The sequence below is a fragment of the Ptychodera flava genome, chromosome 22 (assembly GCF_041260155.1).
Source record: "Ptychodera flava strain L36383 chromosome 22, AS_Pfla_20210202, whole genome shotgun sequence".
In the NCBI taxonomy this organism is placed as follows: domain Eukaryota; kingdom Metazoa; phylum Hemichordata; class Enteropneusta; family Ptychoderidae; genus Ptychodera; species Ptychodera flava.
In genome coordinates, this window is record NC_091949.1 from 34,428,657 (window position 1) to 34,448,951 (window position 20,295).

The 20,295-nt window shown below is 37.1% G+C and overlaps 1 protein-coding gene across 1 annotated transcript in view; it reads right to left on the bottom strand.

Annotated features, from left to right (window-relative positions):
* Positions 1 to 20,295, bottom strand: part of LOC139123270 (wings apart-like protein homolog) — a 49,829-nt gene that overhangs the window by 18,056 nt on the left and 11,478 nt on the right. The window contains exons 2-3 of the mRNA XM_070689400.1: positions 16,556 to 18,301; positions 860 to 907 (exon numbers count right to left, since the gene is read on the bottom strand). Of these exons, the coding sequence (XP_070545501.1) occupies positions 860 to 907; positions 16,556 to 18,217 (1,710 nt within the window). The 5' untranslated portion in view covers positions 18,218 to 18,301. The remainder of the gene's footprint in view (positions 1 to 859; positions 908 to 16,555; positions 18,302 to 20,295) is intronic.

The following is a 20,295-nucleotide window of genomic DNA, read 5'->3' on the forward strand; positions in this document are numbered from 1 at the left end:
GCACCTGTCAATGAGTATGTTTAGTATGCAAATGTGATGTTAATGCCTCATTATCCATGAAGAATAATCATTGGCCAGAACATCATGCACTACACAGAACTTAAACATCTCTACATCACAGTTTTTGAAGACAACAAGATTTATTTTTCCTCGAAAGGTCAACATGAAGTGAGGGGACATATATTTCACATCAACGCTGTAAACTGCCATGGCGACTTCAAACAAAGGCCTGCTGTTGGCCATACCACAAAACATAGAGATTTCTGACCAAGCTACATATTTCATATTGTCCATTTCCTCACATCTGCAACAATGCTGAAAGTGACGGCCTCTTACTATTCAACCCTAGGGGACCTTGGATAAATAAAACATGTGCATGATGAACAAAGTTCACTGCATTTGACCGATTAAGTCCCATCCCCTAATGAAGTTTGGAAAATCCAGTGATGAAATTATGATTTGAATTTCCTAAAAATGTGTTAGATTACTGAAATAGATCGTTGGCCGTATTCCAGTGACTACAATTTCAGCACAATCTCTGAATTATAAATTGAACACATCTACACCATTTTCATGGACACTGGCATAACCTTTGTATTAATATGAACTTTCAGACAATTATCAAAACAAACCTAAACCCCTACCCCTAATGTAATGAATTTCATTTGTCATATGCGTGTTTCACGTATCCCTAAACCTCTGTTCCCATTCAGTTGGTCACAATGCAATTTTGTGATTAAAATGCCATACATTAAAATCAGCGCCCTCACAAAAAGGGCAGTTGTCAACTCCACCATTTCATGTTACAATGACAAATATAACTGCATACATGAACAGATGTGAAATACATGTGTCTTACCGTATCTTTTTGCCAGGGCCTTGCATTGTACGTGGCTTTGTATGAACCCTACAAGAGACAAAAAATTATAAAAGTTTTTAAAAAGTAATCAACATGAATGTAAAGACCTCCTAACCAGCAAACTGTAGAAACAACATTTTTCAGATGCAAGCCGTAACAGATATCAAACATATGTCCCATTTCCCATTTTATATACCAGTAAAACTGAAAGTCAGCATTGCAACTGAATGACATATGAAACTCGGTAATTATCTTATTTTCATACACAAATGATAACACAAATGGCCACTGCAAATGGAAAGATAGATGGAATAGCCATACAAATAATCTATTCCTCTGGGGGTTACAGAAAGACGCCTTTTTACACAAAACATTACATAAAACCTATGAAAAGCAAGTTACACGAGTAGTGTACGTCACACTCTTCAAATATTCTATTTAATGTTACTAGCATGGGATATGAGAGGAGTTAATCCTTTTTCTCCCAAGTTGTATTTATTTCGATGATTTGTCCATGGAGTCTGGTAGAAAGAGGATTAACCTGTAATTTCATATTCCTGAACATCATTGCACAGTGTTTTGTCATGTTAAGTCAGGGAGGTGAAAAGTCTGACAAAACTAATGAAACATTTGCTGTAATCCTACACTTTCAGCTGTGTAATTCTCTACAGAGATCTCAAGTGCAAAAGACAAACTGCCTACTACCAATGTCATGAACTAACTGCATGAAGCTGAGTATAAAAAGCACTGCCAAGGGCAAAGCAACATTTCAAGGTGTACTGAGGAAAAAAAGCATTACTCAGAATGCACTGTATACTAAGCCATATTCCGTTTTGGATAATTTATCCACAAATCCATGGATATAATGACAACTGAGAAATGTCAGGGCAGATTATGAAATGTCAATAAGGGTAGTAAAGGCCAGAAATCTAATTGCCCACTCTACAAAACCGGTACATGAATTATATACAACAAAACAATTACATGTATGTAAGCCAAAACATCAGGCAAAACCAAACAACCAAAATATACTAAAGATATTTTCATTGCTTTATCTTACACAACTGAGTCTGTAGGTTATATGTTCATGCTATTTTTACAAAGAGCAAGAAAATGAGTTAGCACAGTACTTTTTGTTACACTCTGAAAAGCTTCCAAAAAAATAAAAAATAAGATAAATCTTCAGATGCTCCATGTATGTACACAGTATAAACAACAATCACAAATCTCTTAAGATCCATTTTCGATTGAAAAATAAAGCAGACATGACTTGAAAGATATACATGTAGATGTTTTACAATCAATAGTATTATGCAAACTCATGTTCTGTATTTTTTTAAATTTTGTTTTGCTGATAACAGTCAGTATCAAAATCTTGGAAAGTGAAGGTCAAATAATTGCTATTTAAACATTAACTCATAATCATAGAAAAATATCACAAACCATTATTACTATTTTCAAACTGAATAGAACAGGTCACACATACACTACCGTATTGCAATTCTTTTTACCGTCTGTTACTAAGCTTAATATGTTTCTCCACCTCTAAACTCTGACCACTGTTTTCACAGATTCATACGTAAATCTTACTGATATCTACATACAATGTTTACTCTTTTTTTGCATAATCAGTGAAACAACAACAAATGTATAGCATTTTGAGACACATAAAAAATTAATCAGCATATTTTTGTTAGTGATACTACCAATGGTTGAATTGCTTTCGTTTCCTCTAGGTGTTATAACCACTCATAAATAAGTCGGCGGCAGTAATATTTGAGAGCATTGTTCACTTACAAACTATCTATTTTTAACCAAAACGGCATGATGAAAATTTCAAACTTTCGTTTTCTTTTCCCTCTTTCACGATAGAATTTTTCTAAACAAAATAATCATATCATTTAATGGAAATAGGGCAAGAGCATGTATGAGACTTTAGATATATATATATATATATATATATATATATATATATATATATATATATATATATATATATATATATATATATATATATATATATATATATATATATATATATATATATATATATATATATATATGATAATACCTGTTAAAGCCCAAAAAATAGCTGCAAATTTTATGCATTATTTTCATGATTTTTATTTTCACACCAAAGTTGGTTCATGTAAATACAATGTATGCTAAGTCAAGGACATGTATAGAAGTATCACTGCTTGCTGCTTTGGACCATGCCTACACGTTTTAACAGGTGCCACACTCATAAAATGGCGCCCTCATAGAAAAGTACAAAAATTCAGTATTTCCAGCACATTTGAATTACATGCCACTTTCAACACTTATGACAGTGTTATACACTTTTTCAGTCTTTAATGGGTCTTATTCAAAGAAAACTCTTGGAAAACTAAGGATATTTTGAGATCTGTTTATTACACATCCGCAGCTATTGGGGCTTTAACCCTTTGAGTGCTGTAATTTTTCCCACCAAAATTATACACTATCGTGTAACATTTAACCAATTTTCTAAATTTTTCTGTGTTTTTTTGACAATTTTGGACCATGCGAACATCACATTTTATTGGCTTCAGATTTTTATCAACATTTTAGCAAAAATGTAGAAAAAGGTGACCAGTGTATATTTTGACATAGGCGATACAGATTGACTTAGGTGCTCAAGGGGTTATCATACATGTAAGTCTAAATATAAGGCCACATGTACATAGTTTGCCACTACTCAATTGTATTACTCATGTAGGAACGGGTTAATGGACAAACAAAATCCATGTGCACAAATGCATATAAAAATGGTTATTTCTATGCACGTTTGTATATGCAGGTTTGTTTGTACTGTCATTACATCATCTCTTGGGCATAGTGACTCTGTATAGAACACTGTGCATTGTTTTTTATTTCAGGGAAGAACCATTATTCCAGGTCAGGTATAACATGGGTCAACAGAGATTTGGCCCACAGAGGCTCAACACAGAGGTAACCTGTTTGGTCAGTTGCAATAACACATTCACTTCGGAATGAGAAATACATGTATATTATTGAAAGTAACGCGTGCGCAACTGGGGTCAGAGATGCACAACCCTTGACACGGACTAGCCAGCCCCTAATTGCATGCACAGTGTGTCCCTCTCCTGCCCTAGTCAGTGAGCTGGCATAGCTGGGCTTGAGGCTGCCCCACTGGCCAAGCCAGACTCCGCAGTCAGGGCTCCCCCTAAGTCACCAAAATGATTAGCCAACTGATTAGCCAAATCAAAAATCTTGTAGCCACTTTGACTCTTGAGCAACTTTTAGCCAGTTTATGATCTCAATTAAGCGTGGCAATTACAGCTTTCTCCGCATTCAGGAGTTCCTAATTTTACAAATCGAGATGTTTTGTATGATGTTCCTGATAGTTTTACATTAAAGAAACATTTGTTCAGTTTGTATTGAATAATCTGTGTTTTTATGACATTTCCAGGATAGAAATACTTTTTCATTTCAGATGGTAAACTTTTACCACCAGAAATAAAATAAGGTATCAATTGAATTCTAAAAATCTGGTAGCAAAGTGAAGTGTATATTACAACAGGTATAGAACATTTCTGCGGCATTCATTTAGTGTTCACAGTATGATAGCTTGTCATAAGCTACAAGCCTCTCATGCGGCAAATTCATGCAGTCTTCCATAACCAAAATGTTTTAGCCACAAGAATAAAAAAAATGGTGCAGGAGAAAGCATTTAGTAGCACACTTGGCAGTGTAGATACAATTGGCCCCGGTGTTACTTGTATGTCACAGTTGTAATCAAGCAGGCTGAATGGCATTTTGAGTATGAGTATTTTTCTTGAGACCAAAGGTTTTGGCCAAACACAACTCTTGTAAAACAAGACACAATGATATATGTTCATTTAAATTACTCACTGTTTGAGAGTATACATTGTTTTAATGATTATGATAACATTTTAACGCAGATATATTTTCACTTGATATTTTGATATCATATAGAAATGTCTGGTAATGTTTACTTCTACACCATTAACTGGTCGAATCTGCAAAAATATTAAAATAATTAAGAATCACATAATTTCTTGTATAAGTTATAGCAGTTTGAAATAGACCGAATTAACAATTTTAATGAATTGTTGCTTTAATGTTTACATGCAAAATTGCAATTCACAAATGTGATGATTTGACAATGGATATGCTTACTGCAATTACATTATTCCTTTGCAATGACTCTTAATAAATCTAATTTAAAACTGACAGTCAAGCTGAATGCCATTTAAATTGGAAGACACCAAAAATACCTTTTACCTATTGACCCACCCTAGGTGGCTCTTTTGAACCATAATTGTACACTTAAGGGGTCTTCATGCATGACATCACATGATGAGATGACCTAGACTTGACCTTTCAGAAAACCTCAGTTTTTCTCTCTTCCTTGTATTATTGCTCCGTTTGTGAAATTTCCCTTTGAAACTACGGTTTTTACTATCAAACTGAGTAGTTGCAGGCCAAATTTTGATTCTAGCAAAGTAGGTAAAACTTCTAGATAGACTGGAGGACGAACGGGACTCACGGAGGCGAAACCAAGCCTCTATGTACCACAGACGGAACAGCAACAATGTCTGCTCCACGTACCAGGGAACTTGTAACTTTGTAGAAAGGAGAGTAAACTGTTTCAATACATTGCAACTTTGTAGGAAGGAGAGTAAACTGTTTCAACATCTACAACTGTTTTATTGTTAGCTGTAGTTTTTTATCAAGGTGGCACCTGGGCAGGAAAAATTCGTTAGCCACTATGCCAAACTGGAATTTTTGTAGCCATTTTTAACTTTCTTTCGCATTTGGCTAATTGGCGATCGGGTAGCGGGAGCCCTGCTCAGACTGTTATACTTATAAGCAGATCAGTGTCGGTAAAAGATTAGACGCTGTGTAGCAAACAAGGGGCTGTGAGAGAGATAAATATACAATATAATTCTGTTATATTGAGAACGTCTATTAGTTTAACAAACATATTAAACACAAAAACCAGCAAAAGATAAAATTTCTTTCAAATATCTCTCTCTTTTCAAATTAAAAAAACCATTCTGCGTTGATCATTATTGACAAGAATGAAATCACATAAAAATCAATGGAGTGACCATGAACCTGTTTCTCTTAGAAACTGGAAATGATTCTTGTTCCAGATTTTGATATATGAGGGAGTCGCCTTCCAATGAATGGGACTGCTGGAATGTCTGCCGTAATTTATTGCTTGGCACTCAGGAGGCTTACTGGATGCATGGATGTCCATATACACATCTCAGAAAAACTGCAGAGCTTTAAAACGCACGATGCTAACCAACATGCAACACAGTTTTGCTAAAAACGTTCTCATACTTCAAATTTTCTGCCAATTTATTGAAAGACTGTTTATAGCAATGTGCGACATACAGTGTACAAGATAAATAATGAAAACTAGAATTTGCGATATGTCGCTGATTTCGTAACGATTAATCATTAGAAACAATACTTGAGTATTGATCAGGAGTTGGTGAATTGATGCAGCTGCCGGCACTACAACACTGATGCTTTGATAATCTGAAAGTGCATTAAAAAATATTAACAGAAAGACACTCAAAAACAGAACAAGTAGGTCCTTCATTCCTGCAATACCCCTCGAGTCTCTTCCTTGGCAGAGCACTTTATCATGGTACAGTGCAATCTTCCAGATGACGACAAGACCTAATAAGGGTGTGGAAACTATCCACGTTGTCATGGCAATGGGCACTTTAAAGGGCTTCATTTTCACAGAAAAGTCAAGTTATAGGATATAAATCATTCATGTGTAATGTGGCTGACAACTGATCAAATTTTTCTGCTCAAGATCCATAAATTATTCAAGTGACTGGCATTCATCTCACACACTGTACATTCACTTGTTGGGTTTCTCTCTCGATATCAAAATATTTGCCAACTCCTCGTCAGGGTTCTGATCAGTTTTCTATGATTATAGGCATTTTGAATATTTTCAGCTTTAATTTTGGCAGATTATTGAAAACACAATGCCTTTCTGGTCTACCACTTGTGTGGGCTCATTTTGAAGCTCTTTAACTAAATGAATTTTTCACTGTCTTATTTGAATAAGATTGAAAATTTGATATTTTCCCTTAACACACAGATGGCAGCCATTTTGAAGTTCAGGTGTCGGCAAATTACCGGTGAACTGTTTCTCTTGTAAAATTTGCACAGTGACCCCCCGATGTTTATTCTTTATTTTGAAAGAAAACGGTTTTAAGATTCCCACAGGAAAGTTTGAGCAAATGTTTTTCAGGTGCACACTGCATTAAAAGAATAAATGGCAACATAAACGCTCTAAAATCCTGAGATAAAACACAGAAGTACCTGTGATTGCAACTCACTGTTTGAATGAAAATAATATAACAGTCAGTGGCAGCATATCACGTACACCCTAGAGGTTCATGTGAACTTGCTCACTGATTCAGCTTTTCATATTCTTTATCTTGCAACATTACTATCTCAGCATTACTTTCAACAGAAATTTAATATTTTATCACAGAAACCAGATTTTCTATTGAGAGAAAAACTGCATTCTTGTTATTTTTATAACATGAATGGTACATGTGTATAAATGGGTTTTTATTTCTTTTTCATAAATTATCAGCACTGAGTAAATGTGCCGAAAGGAATGAATGTTAACAGTATCACATTATCACAAGCAAAGGTGAGATATCTTGCTATACCATATCCCTGACCGACTCACATTTTCATGCTACACACACATTTTATATATTAGTAGGGCCATGAACTTGTAATTTTATCACACTGTGCTTTTAGTTCCTCTTTAAGGAGATAATGGAGATGGAGGATACCTAATTTGCTCCACTCAACTGTCACTGAGTGGTGTTACATTCACGAGTCTCAGGGAAGTAGGGAGTGGTGGTGTTACATTCATGAGTGCCAGGGCAGTAGAGAAAACAAGATACAACAAGTCATCGTTGATGACACAGTCCCCACTTGTTAATGGGTGCTTTGATTACAGGTCCTCAGAGAGGATAGAGTCCTCTTCATTAGGTCTGTGATAAAAATACTTGTGAATAAATTCGCTTGATACATGTCTGAGTTGTAGTTCAGGAGATGAAAAAATCGTAATAAAATGGCCACATGGTGGCCATATTGGATCGAATCACACAACAAATTGATGTGCATAGCTATGACATTGGTCAATGTCCTTGTACCAAGTTTGAATAAAATTAGTTGAGATATGCCTGAGTTATGGCTCTGTACATGAAAAATCGTAACAAAATGGCCGCACGGCGGCCATATTGGATCGTATCACAAAAAAATTAATGTGTATAGCTATGACATTGGTCAATGTCCTTGTACCAACTTTGAATAAAATCTGTACAAACATGCCTGAGTTATGGCTCTGTACATAAAAAATCGTAATAAAATGGCCACCTGGCGGCCATATTGGATCGTATCACAAAACAAATTGACGTGCATATGTATGACATAGGTCAATGTCCTTGTACCAAGTTTGAATGACATTGGTTGAGATATGCCTGAGTTATGGCTCTGTACATGAAAAAATCGTAACAAAATGGCCGCACGACGCCATATTGGATCGTATCACAAAACAAATTGATGTGCATAGCTATGACATTGGTCAATGTCCTTGTACCAACTTTGAATAAAATCTGTACAAACATGCCTGAGTTATGGCTCTGTACATGAAAAATACCGTCAATGACGCTGTACCTTCTCTAATGTGTGGCCAGGTCAGGTAATTGGTTGTTGGCATGGAGTTGTTGGTAAATAGTTGATGATGTAGGGGCATGAGGTGGGATATGGACCCAAAGAACCCAAAAGATGATTAAATACATCAATCAAAAAAATTCTAAGCTACAGTATAAACTGCCTAAAGATAGTTCAATGTGGAAAAAAGTTAAACAATTCAGAAATAAGAATTAACAGTCCAAAATAGTAATGACGCACTTCCTTACTGACCTGAGTGCATGTGAAATACATAACCTGGCATCTGTAAATTAAATGTATACCAAGTGATCATTTCCAGTCACTTTTAACTGTTTTTAATGGATTTTCCAAAGAGTCCTGTGGAAATGATGAAAAACGCCTATCTGGTCTTGTGTTTGTATAACCTCATGGCTGACAATTGTCATAGTAAAAAGTGAAGAAATTACTGTTTTTAATAGGCATATTTTCCTTGAAATACATGACCATGTAAAGAATATATGCTAAAAGTGTTTAAGAGTAAATTTCTTTTCAAAAAATAATTTAATTTGTGACCAAAGGATTTTTATTCTTTGAGTTTACAAATTCAAACATTGCAATTTGTTCAATCATCTTGTGCAGTGCAAAATTTATAAAATGACTGAAAAACAAAAAAAAATGGTAGAACTACAGTCTTTGTGATGTAAAATTATGGGTTGACATCACGATAACTGTTAATCTGTTTGAAGTACTAATATACTATAATTTATAAAAGAAAAATTCATGCAGAAACGGTAAAATATATTGTCAGCAATGTAGTGTTAATTTTGACTTTACATCAAAATATGCCTTTGCTGGATACCAAATATATAGGGCGAAATATCAGCCATGTTCAGCAAATCCACACAACAGCATTGATCCTTTTCTAATTTGATTTGATTTGCTTATGTTATCCTTGTATGACAGTCAGTACAATATGGAACTTGAACACAACACAGTGAATGAGTATGCTGTAAATGAAATGGTGTGGCTGCATCCACATGCAGCAATAGGAGTGCCTTTGTCTCTCACCCCTCATTTCCAACCTGTCCCATCCCTGAAAAAATAGTTTGGTCTTATATTTATAATGTTAATAATTTCTGTATTTGTTAAAATGTCCACATCTCAAAAACTTTTGATCATAAACATTTTCATTGTTTTTATAGCTGACCAATCAGTTAACCTGTTTATTTTGAATATTTGCACATTTTTCCTCAGTATTTGACATTTTCTGAATACCTTCTTATTCAGTTTGTCATTTTCTAAAAGTTTAAATGCTCCATTGTGTGGTCAAGCTTTCCACAAGCATCAAATGTGGTACTTCATATAGGAGGGTCTGCCTCTAGAGGGCGGGCATCATGAACACTCCTGTGTTTGTTGGTTAATTCCTCCACGTAAACTTCTGATTGTACTGTAAACATGAACATGGCCGACGTCCGATTTTCCTGTCTAAACTTTCACTCATTTTCGTTCATATGACTCTGAAACTCCAGGAAACGATTGGGAAGAAAGGGTTATCTTGAATATTTGAGGTACTTGCCGATATTTTGCAAAATAAATGAGAAAAAATGCAAGGAAAATGCCGACAGGCTTACACAATGACAGTTTTCAGACTCGGAGGCATATGATCATCTCTGCAGATTATGCAACAGGCCCAGATCACGTGAGGCCATGAGGGGATATCCACGCAACTCAGTACCAAACACTAGCGCTCACAGAGTGAGCAAACACAAAGTGAGTACCCCTAACGTCAGCTCAGTAGTCTGTAATAGATTGTAGTCAACTAAGAAACCTTGGAGAAAGGCTTAACACTGTGGCTATGCGCTAAGTCCCTTTTGATTTTTGTCATAGCTCAAAATCGTTCTCCCACACCTCAACCTGAGCCATGAACACCCCACAGTTTATGATATGACCATCACAATGGCATGACGTCAACGGATCTTGACAGGCGGAAGTCTTGACAGACGGAAGTTCTTGACAGCAGCATATTGGTTTTCAACTCTAATACCTTCTCTGTCTATAAATAGACACGAGAAGGTAAAAATCGTAATAAAATGGCCGCCTGGCGGCCATATTGGATCGTATCACAAAACAAATTGACGTGCATATGTATGACATAGGTCAATGTCCTTGTACCAGTTTGAATGAAATCGGTTGAGATATGTCTGAGTTATGGCTCTGTACATGAAAAAATCGTAACAAAATGGCCGCACGGCGGCCATATTGGATCGTATCACAAAAAGAATCGATGTGCATATCTATGACATTGGTCAATGTCCTTGTACCAACTTTGAATAAAATCAGTTGAAACATGCCTGAATTATGGCTCTGTACATGAAAAAATCGTAATAAAATGGCCGCCTGGCAGCCATATTGGATCGTATCACAAAACAAATTGACGTGCATCTGTATGACATATGAAGTAATCCTTGTACCAAGTTTGAATGAAATCGCTTCAGGCATCTCTGAGATATCTGCGTGAACGGACGGACAGACGGACGCACACACGCACGCACGGACGCACGGACGCACGCACACACGCACGGACATGACCAAACCTATAAGTCCCCCCGGGCGGTGTCCGTGGGGACTAACAAATTACACATATACACTGTACAATGTGTGACAAGAATTGCATTACCCGTACTAAGCTATTTATTAAAGTGACAAGTGAAAATCAAATAGCCCTGACAGGTAAGTGACTACAAAACTTACACTGCAGGAAACGTGTAGCTGTAGGTAAAGAAATAACTGTACTCTGCAAAATATACATTTTTTTATGGTAGGTATAGGGAGTGCATCAACTGCTATGACAATGCAAACAAGAATATACAAAACTTAAAGGGGAGTGTTTGTGAATTTAGTCATTGTTTGCACTGCTTGTTGTCACATCCAATTAGCTACAAAGTTCAAATTATGTAAAGAGACACTTCAACAAGCAAAATACAGTAGTATACTGTTACGCTTCAACTACCATCACTTTCCAATATGTCTTGGATACAAACTATCAATCAGTTATCATACAATCCTACATGACTTTTGACCACAGTTGAGATGACGACAACTCTTTGGATACCCATAAAAAGCAAGAGTAGCTGAACTTTTATAGGTATAACAATTTTCTCACTCTTTTTTTTGTATATCAAATTCACCTATAGCCATATGTGCACACTGCAATTGCTAAAATTACGGGGGCAGCGTGACTTGAAATCAATACAAATAATACCTAAATGAACGCTCAGGTCAACATTGGTAATGGGATACATTGTACTACTTTTCTTCTACTTTTGGCTCAGAGATAAAGTTGATAAAAAAGCCATCTTTTAAGGAGGATGGGCCTCAGGAACAAAAATTCAAACTCTCAAGCTTTTACAATTCTTGTCTGATATACCACTTGTGGGGGTTTATTTTAAAGCATTTGGTGTAAGAAAACTTTTCACTGGCTTAGTTTTCCAAAACTCAAAATTTCATTTTCCTCCATAGAGTTAACACAGGGATGGCGGCCATTTTGAATTTTAAATACCAGCAAATCTTGGGTTATTTGTTTCTCTATTACCAAAATTTGCATAGTGACCCCGATTTTTATTCTTGATTTTGAAAGAGAACGGTTGAAAGATTCCTTAAGGAAAGTTAGAGCAAAAGTTTAAGTCTTTCACTTTTCGAGGTGCATACTACCTTAATAAAGTTACAACTGGGAAAAGAGTAGCGCTGGAACATGATCTACAGAAAAATTAGGTCATCGTGATGTAGTTTTCTGTTACCTGAAGTGTGGTGTAGTCATTAGGCCAGCAAAAATACAATCAGGAAGTCTTGGGGCAGAGTCTATGGCTCGTGATTTGCGATTTGTCAGGACAGTTCATCGTCAAGTACACAACTTAGAAAACAAGATGTCAATTTATATTTCATCTAACGACACAGACAACAAACTGTTAGGATTCCCTTTTGCTGCAGAATACCAACATGTGTGTTCTATTAGAAACTTGAACAAGGGGCCTTCGACCAAAAATCCATATCTGCAGAACCTTCCTGGAGAATTTCCATCTGAAATCAATATTTTCATGTATAATGCGCTAATCAATATTCACAGATTCAGTTCTAAAAAGGTAGATGGGATAATGCAAAACTTAACGATGAATCACGTTTTTGATCGAATATCGAACTTTTGATGCAGTTCCTTAGAACATGTGGAATACGTTGCTACCTATACGACTCAGAAATCAAACATTTTGCTCACATACACTCCACTATAAGATGAGCGACACATTAACATCCCATGCGGTGTAACATAACAAGTCAAGTTTAATTAATCATACTTCCAACTCACAGAACGCCCTCTGGCCTGTCTGATCTCGAAGTTTGACAGCATTTCATAACAAAACCAATTAAATTCTAGTCACAGAATAATTAGAGAAAAGCTTTCTGTTTTCAATTAAAGACTTGGTGACCTGGTGTACTTTGCCCTGAATAACGCTGAAAGCACTGAACAGGGTATGTTGCTACCATTGCTGCTATGATGGGGACACCGGTATCATATGCACCATCAATAATGCTTACATCCCCCTCACAGCCACAACTTTACTCGGCTCCCCCACTTTTTCTTACATTATTGTTATATTTTATGTATCATGTACCGAATATATTGAAGAACATATTTTATATTTTGAAGGACAACACATGAAAATGTAGCTCTAACTTTTGGGAAAAACATTCGATAGTTTTGTTCTATAAAACAGAAACTTCTTCTCAGGCTGGAGTGAACGTCCAGGATAGATATTTGGACTATCAAACTTTTACAATACTCTCTTGGCCTACCACTTGTGAGGACTCACTGTGAACCCTACGGAGTTAAAAAAAATTTCCACCCGGAATTTTATTTTCCCGCTAGAGTTGGCACAGGGATAGCAGTCATTTTGATATCAAATATCAGTAAATATTGAGTAATTTGTTTCTCTAGTACCAAAATGTGCATGATGACCCCCCAATTTTCATTCTTGATTTTGAAAGAGAATGGTTTAAAATTTGCTTGACAAATGCTAAGTTCAAGTCTTTCATTTTTTAGACAACTAAAATGTACCTTAAAGCATGTTGAAATACAAAATATCAGTCTTACCATTAAAATGCACAGTGTAAAATATGCAGTGTTATTGACAAATGAACTCCTGTCAGTTCTAAAATTCAGTGGTTGACAATAAAATTGGATATCGCACACTCATCAGTTGTGTTGACGTTCACTTGCTACATGTATTTGACAGGTTGTAGGGACTATGACAAGTAATTGCATTTCACATGCAAAATAAAAATAACAGAATATACATCAATCGTTAACTAATACATGTAGGGATTTTAACAAAAGCAGGTGGGAGATACAGTTGCTGAAATAGCAAGCTGGGATCAAACAAGCTGGGATCAAATACTATGATAAACACGTTCCTCAAAATACTATCAACCTGGTTCAATGACACGATTTGCAAGAGAATGGGGTTTCTAACTCCATGTGTGTCAGGGTACAACAGCTGCCATGTGTAAAACCTCAAAATGAAAAGTACGTCAAATACGTCACTTGCAGATGCTTTGTCAAAGACAGCTGGTAATTATTCGCTTTTTAACCAAAGTAAAGAAAAATAAACCAATACGTAAAATATTATCATTACCACTATTGTGATACCAATCGTCACCACAACAATCATCACCCAATGATCACAAATAATAATGCAAACATATCTTTCTTTTTTTTCAAATTTGCAAGATTTACATCCAATGTAACAGTCGGCTATCACATCTGTACTATCTCTGAAATCTGAAAATCTGTCCCTGAGGCGCATTCTACCTTAAGTTCACGTGAAAATGCTACTACATGTAGTAGCATCCCTGTATGACAATGAGAAGTGCTATCTGCTGTGACTTTTGATGTATTAACCATGTTTGTATAAGAAAAGTAGTTTCTTGGCTCCACAAAATCATCCTGAAAATGCCTACTTTTTCAACTTGTCAAAACAGCGTGCATGTTTGTAACATCCCGTGAATTTGTGTTGAAGTGAAAATTGAATTTCAGTATGAAGAAGAATTTGTCAGAGATAACGTTCCATAATTGTACAAAACACAAAGCATAACTCTTTTATTAATTTCAACACACTGTAGGGAGAAGGATTAGCAAGAGTAGAGTAGAATAGTGTCTAGGACTGACAAACTATGTGTAGCATGTGTGGAAATGTGTGCACTTTGATTGGCAGTTGGCTGAAGTTAGGATGGTCTGAGCAATTTACGCCTCTACACTGCAGTAAAATTCCACATGGACCTTTCTGTATGCATTTTTCACAAAATCAATGGAATATTTCTGACTGCAACATTCATGAATAATAAGTAAGTCATCAATGGTTCATTCAATGTCATGTTGCATTGTCAATGGCTGTGCCATTGTAAAATCACTCAGAATCAACTAAAATAATTGATTCATCAAATTATCATGCAAGTACATATTTATATTCTTACGACCGATACAATATACCTAGCACCTGCAAAAAAATACACATTCTGAATTTAACTACACATACATGTATCATATGTCGGTCAAAAGTCTAATCTGATTGAAATCAGATGTTAGAGATAGTGACGTGTTCACCTTTGCTTGTCCTTTGCAATTCTTGGCAGCTACCAGTCGCCAAACTACATCAGAACCACTGCCACAGTGGAGATCCCATTCAAATCTTGCACTCTGCAGGAGCCAATCAGGTTGTGTTATTGAATACAAAGCTGCAAGTGCAGATTGTAAACCTCTTTCTGATTCGTCAGCTGTTCTGGCAGATGTACAAGATTTGAAGGCAATCTCCTATGGCAGTGGTTCAGATGTAGTTAGGTGACTGGCAGTTAACAAGAATGGAAAAGGACAAGCAAAGGCAGGAACATCGCCGACCTGACTTTAATCAGATTGGTTAAAAGCCATGCCCTTGTGACCTATGACCCTATGACCTATGTCACATAAATGTCAATGACCATATCCCATGGTATATTGTAATTGGTATAATACCAATCATATCTGGTTTATCTACACACACACACTCTATGATGTAGATTTGAATGAAACACAAGCATGTGACATAATCACTTGGATATGAATAATTCAAGTCACACACTTTTACAGAAAATCATATTTCCATAAATGTTGCCAACATTCTCATGTAAGATTAAAATAAACTTAAATGATAGAGGCCAATATATGAAAGACGTGACAGCCTGATTTTCTTTTCATAGTGCTGCAAAGGACTTGGAATAACAATTAGGAAACTTGTCTTTATTGTATAACGTCCAAAATACATTAAGACGTTGATTTACTGTGTCCATATTTAGTTCCCAGTGTCTCATACAATTGGACAAAACGACTATATGTACATCAATTGTGTTGAACCATTCAAGGCATGCTCTCTCTTTGTTTCATTATTGTTAGATACATAAGAAATCATGTCTATGCACAGTCTGATCTATTTATTACTTTAACCATTGTTATTATGAGTTAAAACAATAAGGATGACCAAACAATTACTTGCAGGTTATTACCCAATATCGCCTGTTCCCTGCATGGAATAAGCATAAGTGTCATTCGGGCTGTGTCAGACATGAGACAAAAAAACTTTTATGTCTGCACTATTGCATAGTAGGTGGAAAGCGGCAGCCATTTTGTTTAACTTTGTTTTAATACTTGAAAATTGCAAGTATTGTTCAGAAATACTTCAAAACTGGTGGTGATGTTTAACGTGTATATCTGGACATTTACCATAAAATATTACATCTGATATGTACCTGTATCACCTGGATGGAACGATATTGGCATATGATAATGTAAAATTCAATGGGGCCGTTGTAACTTCAATCCGACACCCATCTGAAATACAGGGTTGAAGGGTGCACAGGAATGCTTGCAAGGTAAACTTCTAAGTTATAAATGAACCTTACCTTTTTCCCAGGACTATCCTTAGTAGTAAGTATTGACTTAGTGACTGGACTACTACTACGAGCAGTTGATGATGACGATGATGGGTGAAGATCCGATTTGCCTGTGAGTAACCTCGCCGACCGCACTTTTCTCGACAGCTGTTGATCTTTCACAGTGAAGGTCATCCCTTCATCGTTTTCGCTCTTCCCGTGGTCAGAGTCATCAAATGCAAATGCATCGAGCTGCTGTGAAGTCGTCGACGATGATGACAGTGTCGCGCCCCTGCTGCTTGCCTGCGACAACATCGGCTTTTGAATTCCAGCTCTTCCTGAGGATGTAGTTAACAGATTTGAATGTCTACTGTAGGTCCGCACCACTTTGATGCGTTTGGAAGATCCTAGAAAGTCATCATCGTTTGCATCATCGTCATCGTCAAAATCGTAGCCATCTTTCCCTGAGCGGTCATCGTTTGCTTCTGAGTCTTTTGTTGATGAAATGATCGGAGCAGAACTTGTCCTTATCATTCCTGGCTTATGGTTAACCGCAGCTGACGACACAGATGCTTTAGTCTGGGCAGTCTTTGCAGCAAGCTTGCTCCCGTACGTTTTCACCGGCTGTCGTACCGTTATTTCATTGTTATTTGTCCGTTTAGCAAATGTGTTTGTAACAGTGTTATCCTTGGAAACATTAGTCCTTGATTTTTTCAAGAGATCGGATTTCTCAGTTGAAAACCTCTGTGCGTATGCGTGCTCCTCCTCCATTTTATTTGGCAGTGGTTTTTGCGCATATGCGTGTTCCTCCTCCATCTGACTCATAAAAATACGTGATTTGTCTCTCGGAGGGGACTTCTGCGCATACGCATGCTCCTCCTGTGTCCTTATCCCATCCACATTACCTGGAATTTTTTTAGCCCTCTGTATATCCGTGGTCACTTTGTGTTTGACTTCAAGATTCTTGTCATTTGGTCCGGAGGTAGGCACAGATGCTGGCTTCATAGGTTTCACATGTATCTTCGATGTTTTTATTGTATTGTCACTTGTTTTGGATTTTACAGTTTTCTCCTCAGCCTTCGCAGGTTTTGCACTTTCTGATGACTTTGGATTCACCTTTGGCCTTGAGTCATTGGGTTTAATTGGCAGTTTAGAAGACAATTCCCCTTTGTTTGTTGCAGAACCTTGTTTGGACTTAGCTACATGATCCTTATTTGATGATTTCACACTGGCTTCAACTGGACTTCTCCGTGTGTTTTCAACATCTTCCTTAGTTTGCTTGGTGTTTGTGACAGCACTACTTTTATTATCCGCGATAACACCTTTCTTCTTTGGACTCTCAACAATTTGGTTAGTCTTTGTCGGTGGCGTCTGCAGCGCCCTCTTTCTGGGTGACCCCTTGTCATCGTCACTGTCGAAACTGAAAGGGTCACCGGAAGAATCGTCGCTATTGCGTCGACGTTTCCTCGGTGGTTCCACTGGTGGAATCTCAGGCTCCTTGGCTTGCATAGCACTTTTCCGCGTCACCCTGCTGCTGGTGTACGCCATGTTTCCCCATCTGCGATGAGTGGATGCCGTCTTAGAGGGTAAATTGTTGCCTTTTCTGGCATCGCCAAACAGCTCATCAAATTCTTGATCAGCCTCGGAATCTTTCGCTTTCCTGCCGTAGGTTTTCGTTCCGTACCTTGGCATCCTGAACACTGCTGTTCTCCTTCCAACAGACCAAGATCTTCACAGGCTTGTCAGCATATGAAGCGTCAAACACTTGTCAAGCACCTGCAGAGATATTTGAAATTATGCAGGTCAGGGGTTACCAAAATACTTGAAAACAACTTAACCAAACAACACAAAGTTAGATAAAATATGTATTTCTGTTACAAAGGCAAATTCGCTGGAGCTCTTCTGCAACCAAACCTAAGGAAACAATGGCATTATCTGTATCTGTAATCTAGGCATTTATGTCAAAGTCATTTTTATTCTGATGCGTACAAAGAAATGCTCATTTATCAATAGACAGACGTCAATGTCACTATGATTCTGTGCTGAACAAAGTTGGGATTTTGTTTGACGTCACCTGAAGACTCCTAGCACAGGTGGTTTATGTAGTATTTATATATTCACAATATGCCAATCAGGTAAACATATAAATTTGAAAGCAAAAATCGCATGATGGTAAGAAAAGTTTCCAGAACTGCGGGGACACAATACATCCATTGATGACAGTCGTTACCCATATTTTGAGGACAGAAATTCCTCTCTGGTTCTGGCTGAACACTTCTCCTTGGTCCTCTATTTCTTGACCACAGATTATGAACATTGAGGAAAGAACATTCCTGCTGCAAACCTGAATCAGTGCTACTATGGAGAATTCAAATACTTAATGTCCCTCGCTGGAACTACTGTATGGTACATATAAGTATTACCTCTGTATTCCTGTCTTTCCAATTTCTAGTACAGTTTCCCACACAAATATAAATGATGAAACAAGCCATAAGACATTTTTTATAACAGTATATTTCAAAATTTCAGAATTAACATATTGTTCAAGATTTCTGCATTTGATACCAACAAAATTTTCTGACACAAACAACTTCCCACTTGATGGCGCTAAGAACCATTTGAATATTGTATAATGACTTTCAGAGTAACATGACTCGTGTCATCTATCAGTCACAGTTCACAATAGCCAGGGTCAAAGTTTAGTTGATAGTAACCCAAACATAAAGTGAACTTGCAGTTGTAACGAACTAAACTACATGTAGATTTGAGACATCTTCATTCAACAGCAATCAGTACTCTACATGTGGATGGTAATCCTTGAAATATCAAAATTAAACTTGAAGTTGAAAGGTCTTCAGGAGAACAAGGATACAATAAGGCCTACCTTCGCCAACAATTATCGATACCCTGACAAGAAATCCCCTCAGCTCAACTTTTGGATGTTTGCACAGAATGTCGTAAGGCTGACGATAACAAACTTTTTATTTTGGACGATGGAATTTTTGCTTCTGATAGAAGAAAGAGACACACACAACAAAATCAAAGTTTTGCCTTGGCCACATGAATAGATTCTAGTACAGGAAGGCCGAGGTACAGTAGAAGGGGTTGAAATATAGCTGTCTTTAATTGTGTAACCCTTTGACTCCTTTTTTTTCTTTGTGGAGATCAAACTTTGCCAAAATCAACAACAAGTTTGGGCCAAACCATGGTGGAGGTGGGTTAACCTGTTCAACCACAATTCTATATGAACTGGTCCACAGTAATCACAGATAACAGTGGGTTTGGGCCAGACCATGGTGGAGGTGGGTTAACCTGTTCAACCACAATTCTATATGAACTGGTCCACAGTAATCACAGATAACAGTGGGTTTGGGCCAAACCATGGTGGAGGTGGGTAACCTGTTCAACCACAATTCTATATGAACTGGTCCACAGTAATCACAGATAACAGTGGGTTTGGGCCAAACCATGGTGGAGGTGGGTTAACCTGTTCAACCACAATTCTATATGAACTGGTCCACAGTAATCACAGATAACAGTGGGTTTGGGCCAGACCATGGTGGAGGTGGGTTAACCTGTTCATCCCCGATTCCCTGTAAAAAGGTCCACAGCTACCTCTGGTGACAGTGGGTTTGAGCCAAACCATGGTGGAGGCGGGTTAACATGTTTACCCACAATTCTATATGAACTGGTCCACAGTAATCACAGATAACAGTGGGTTTGGGCCAGACCATGGTGGAGGTGGGTTAACCTGTTCATCCCCGATTCCC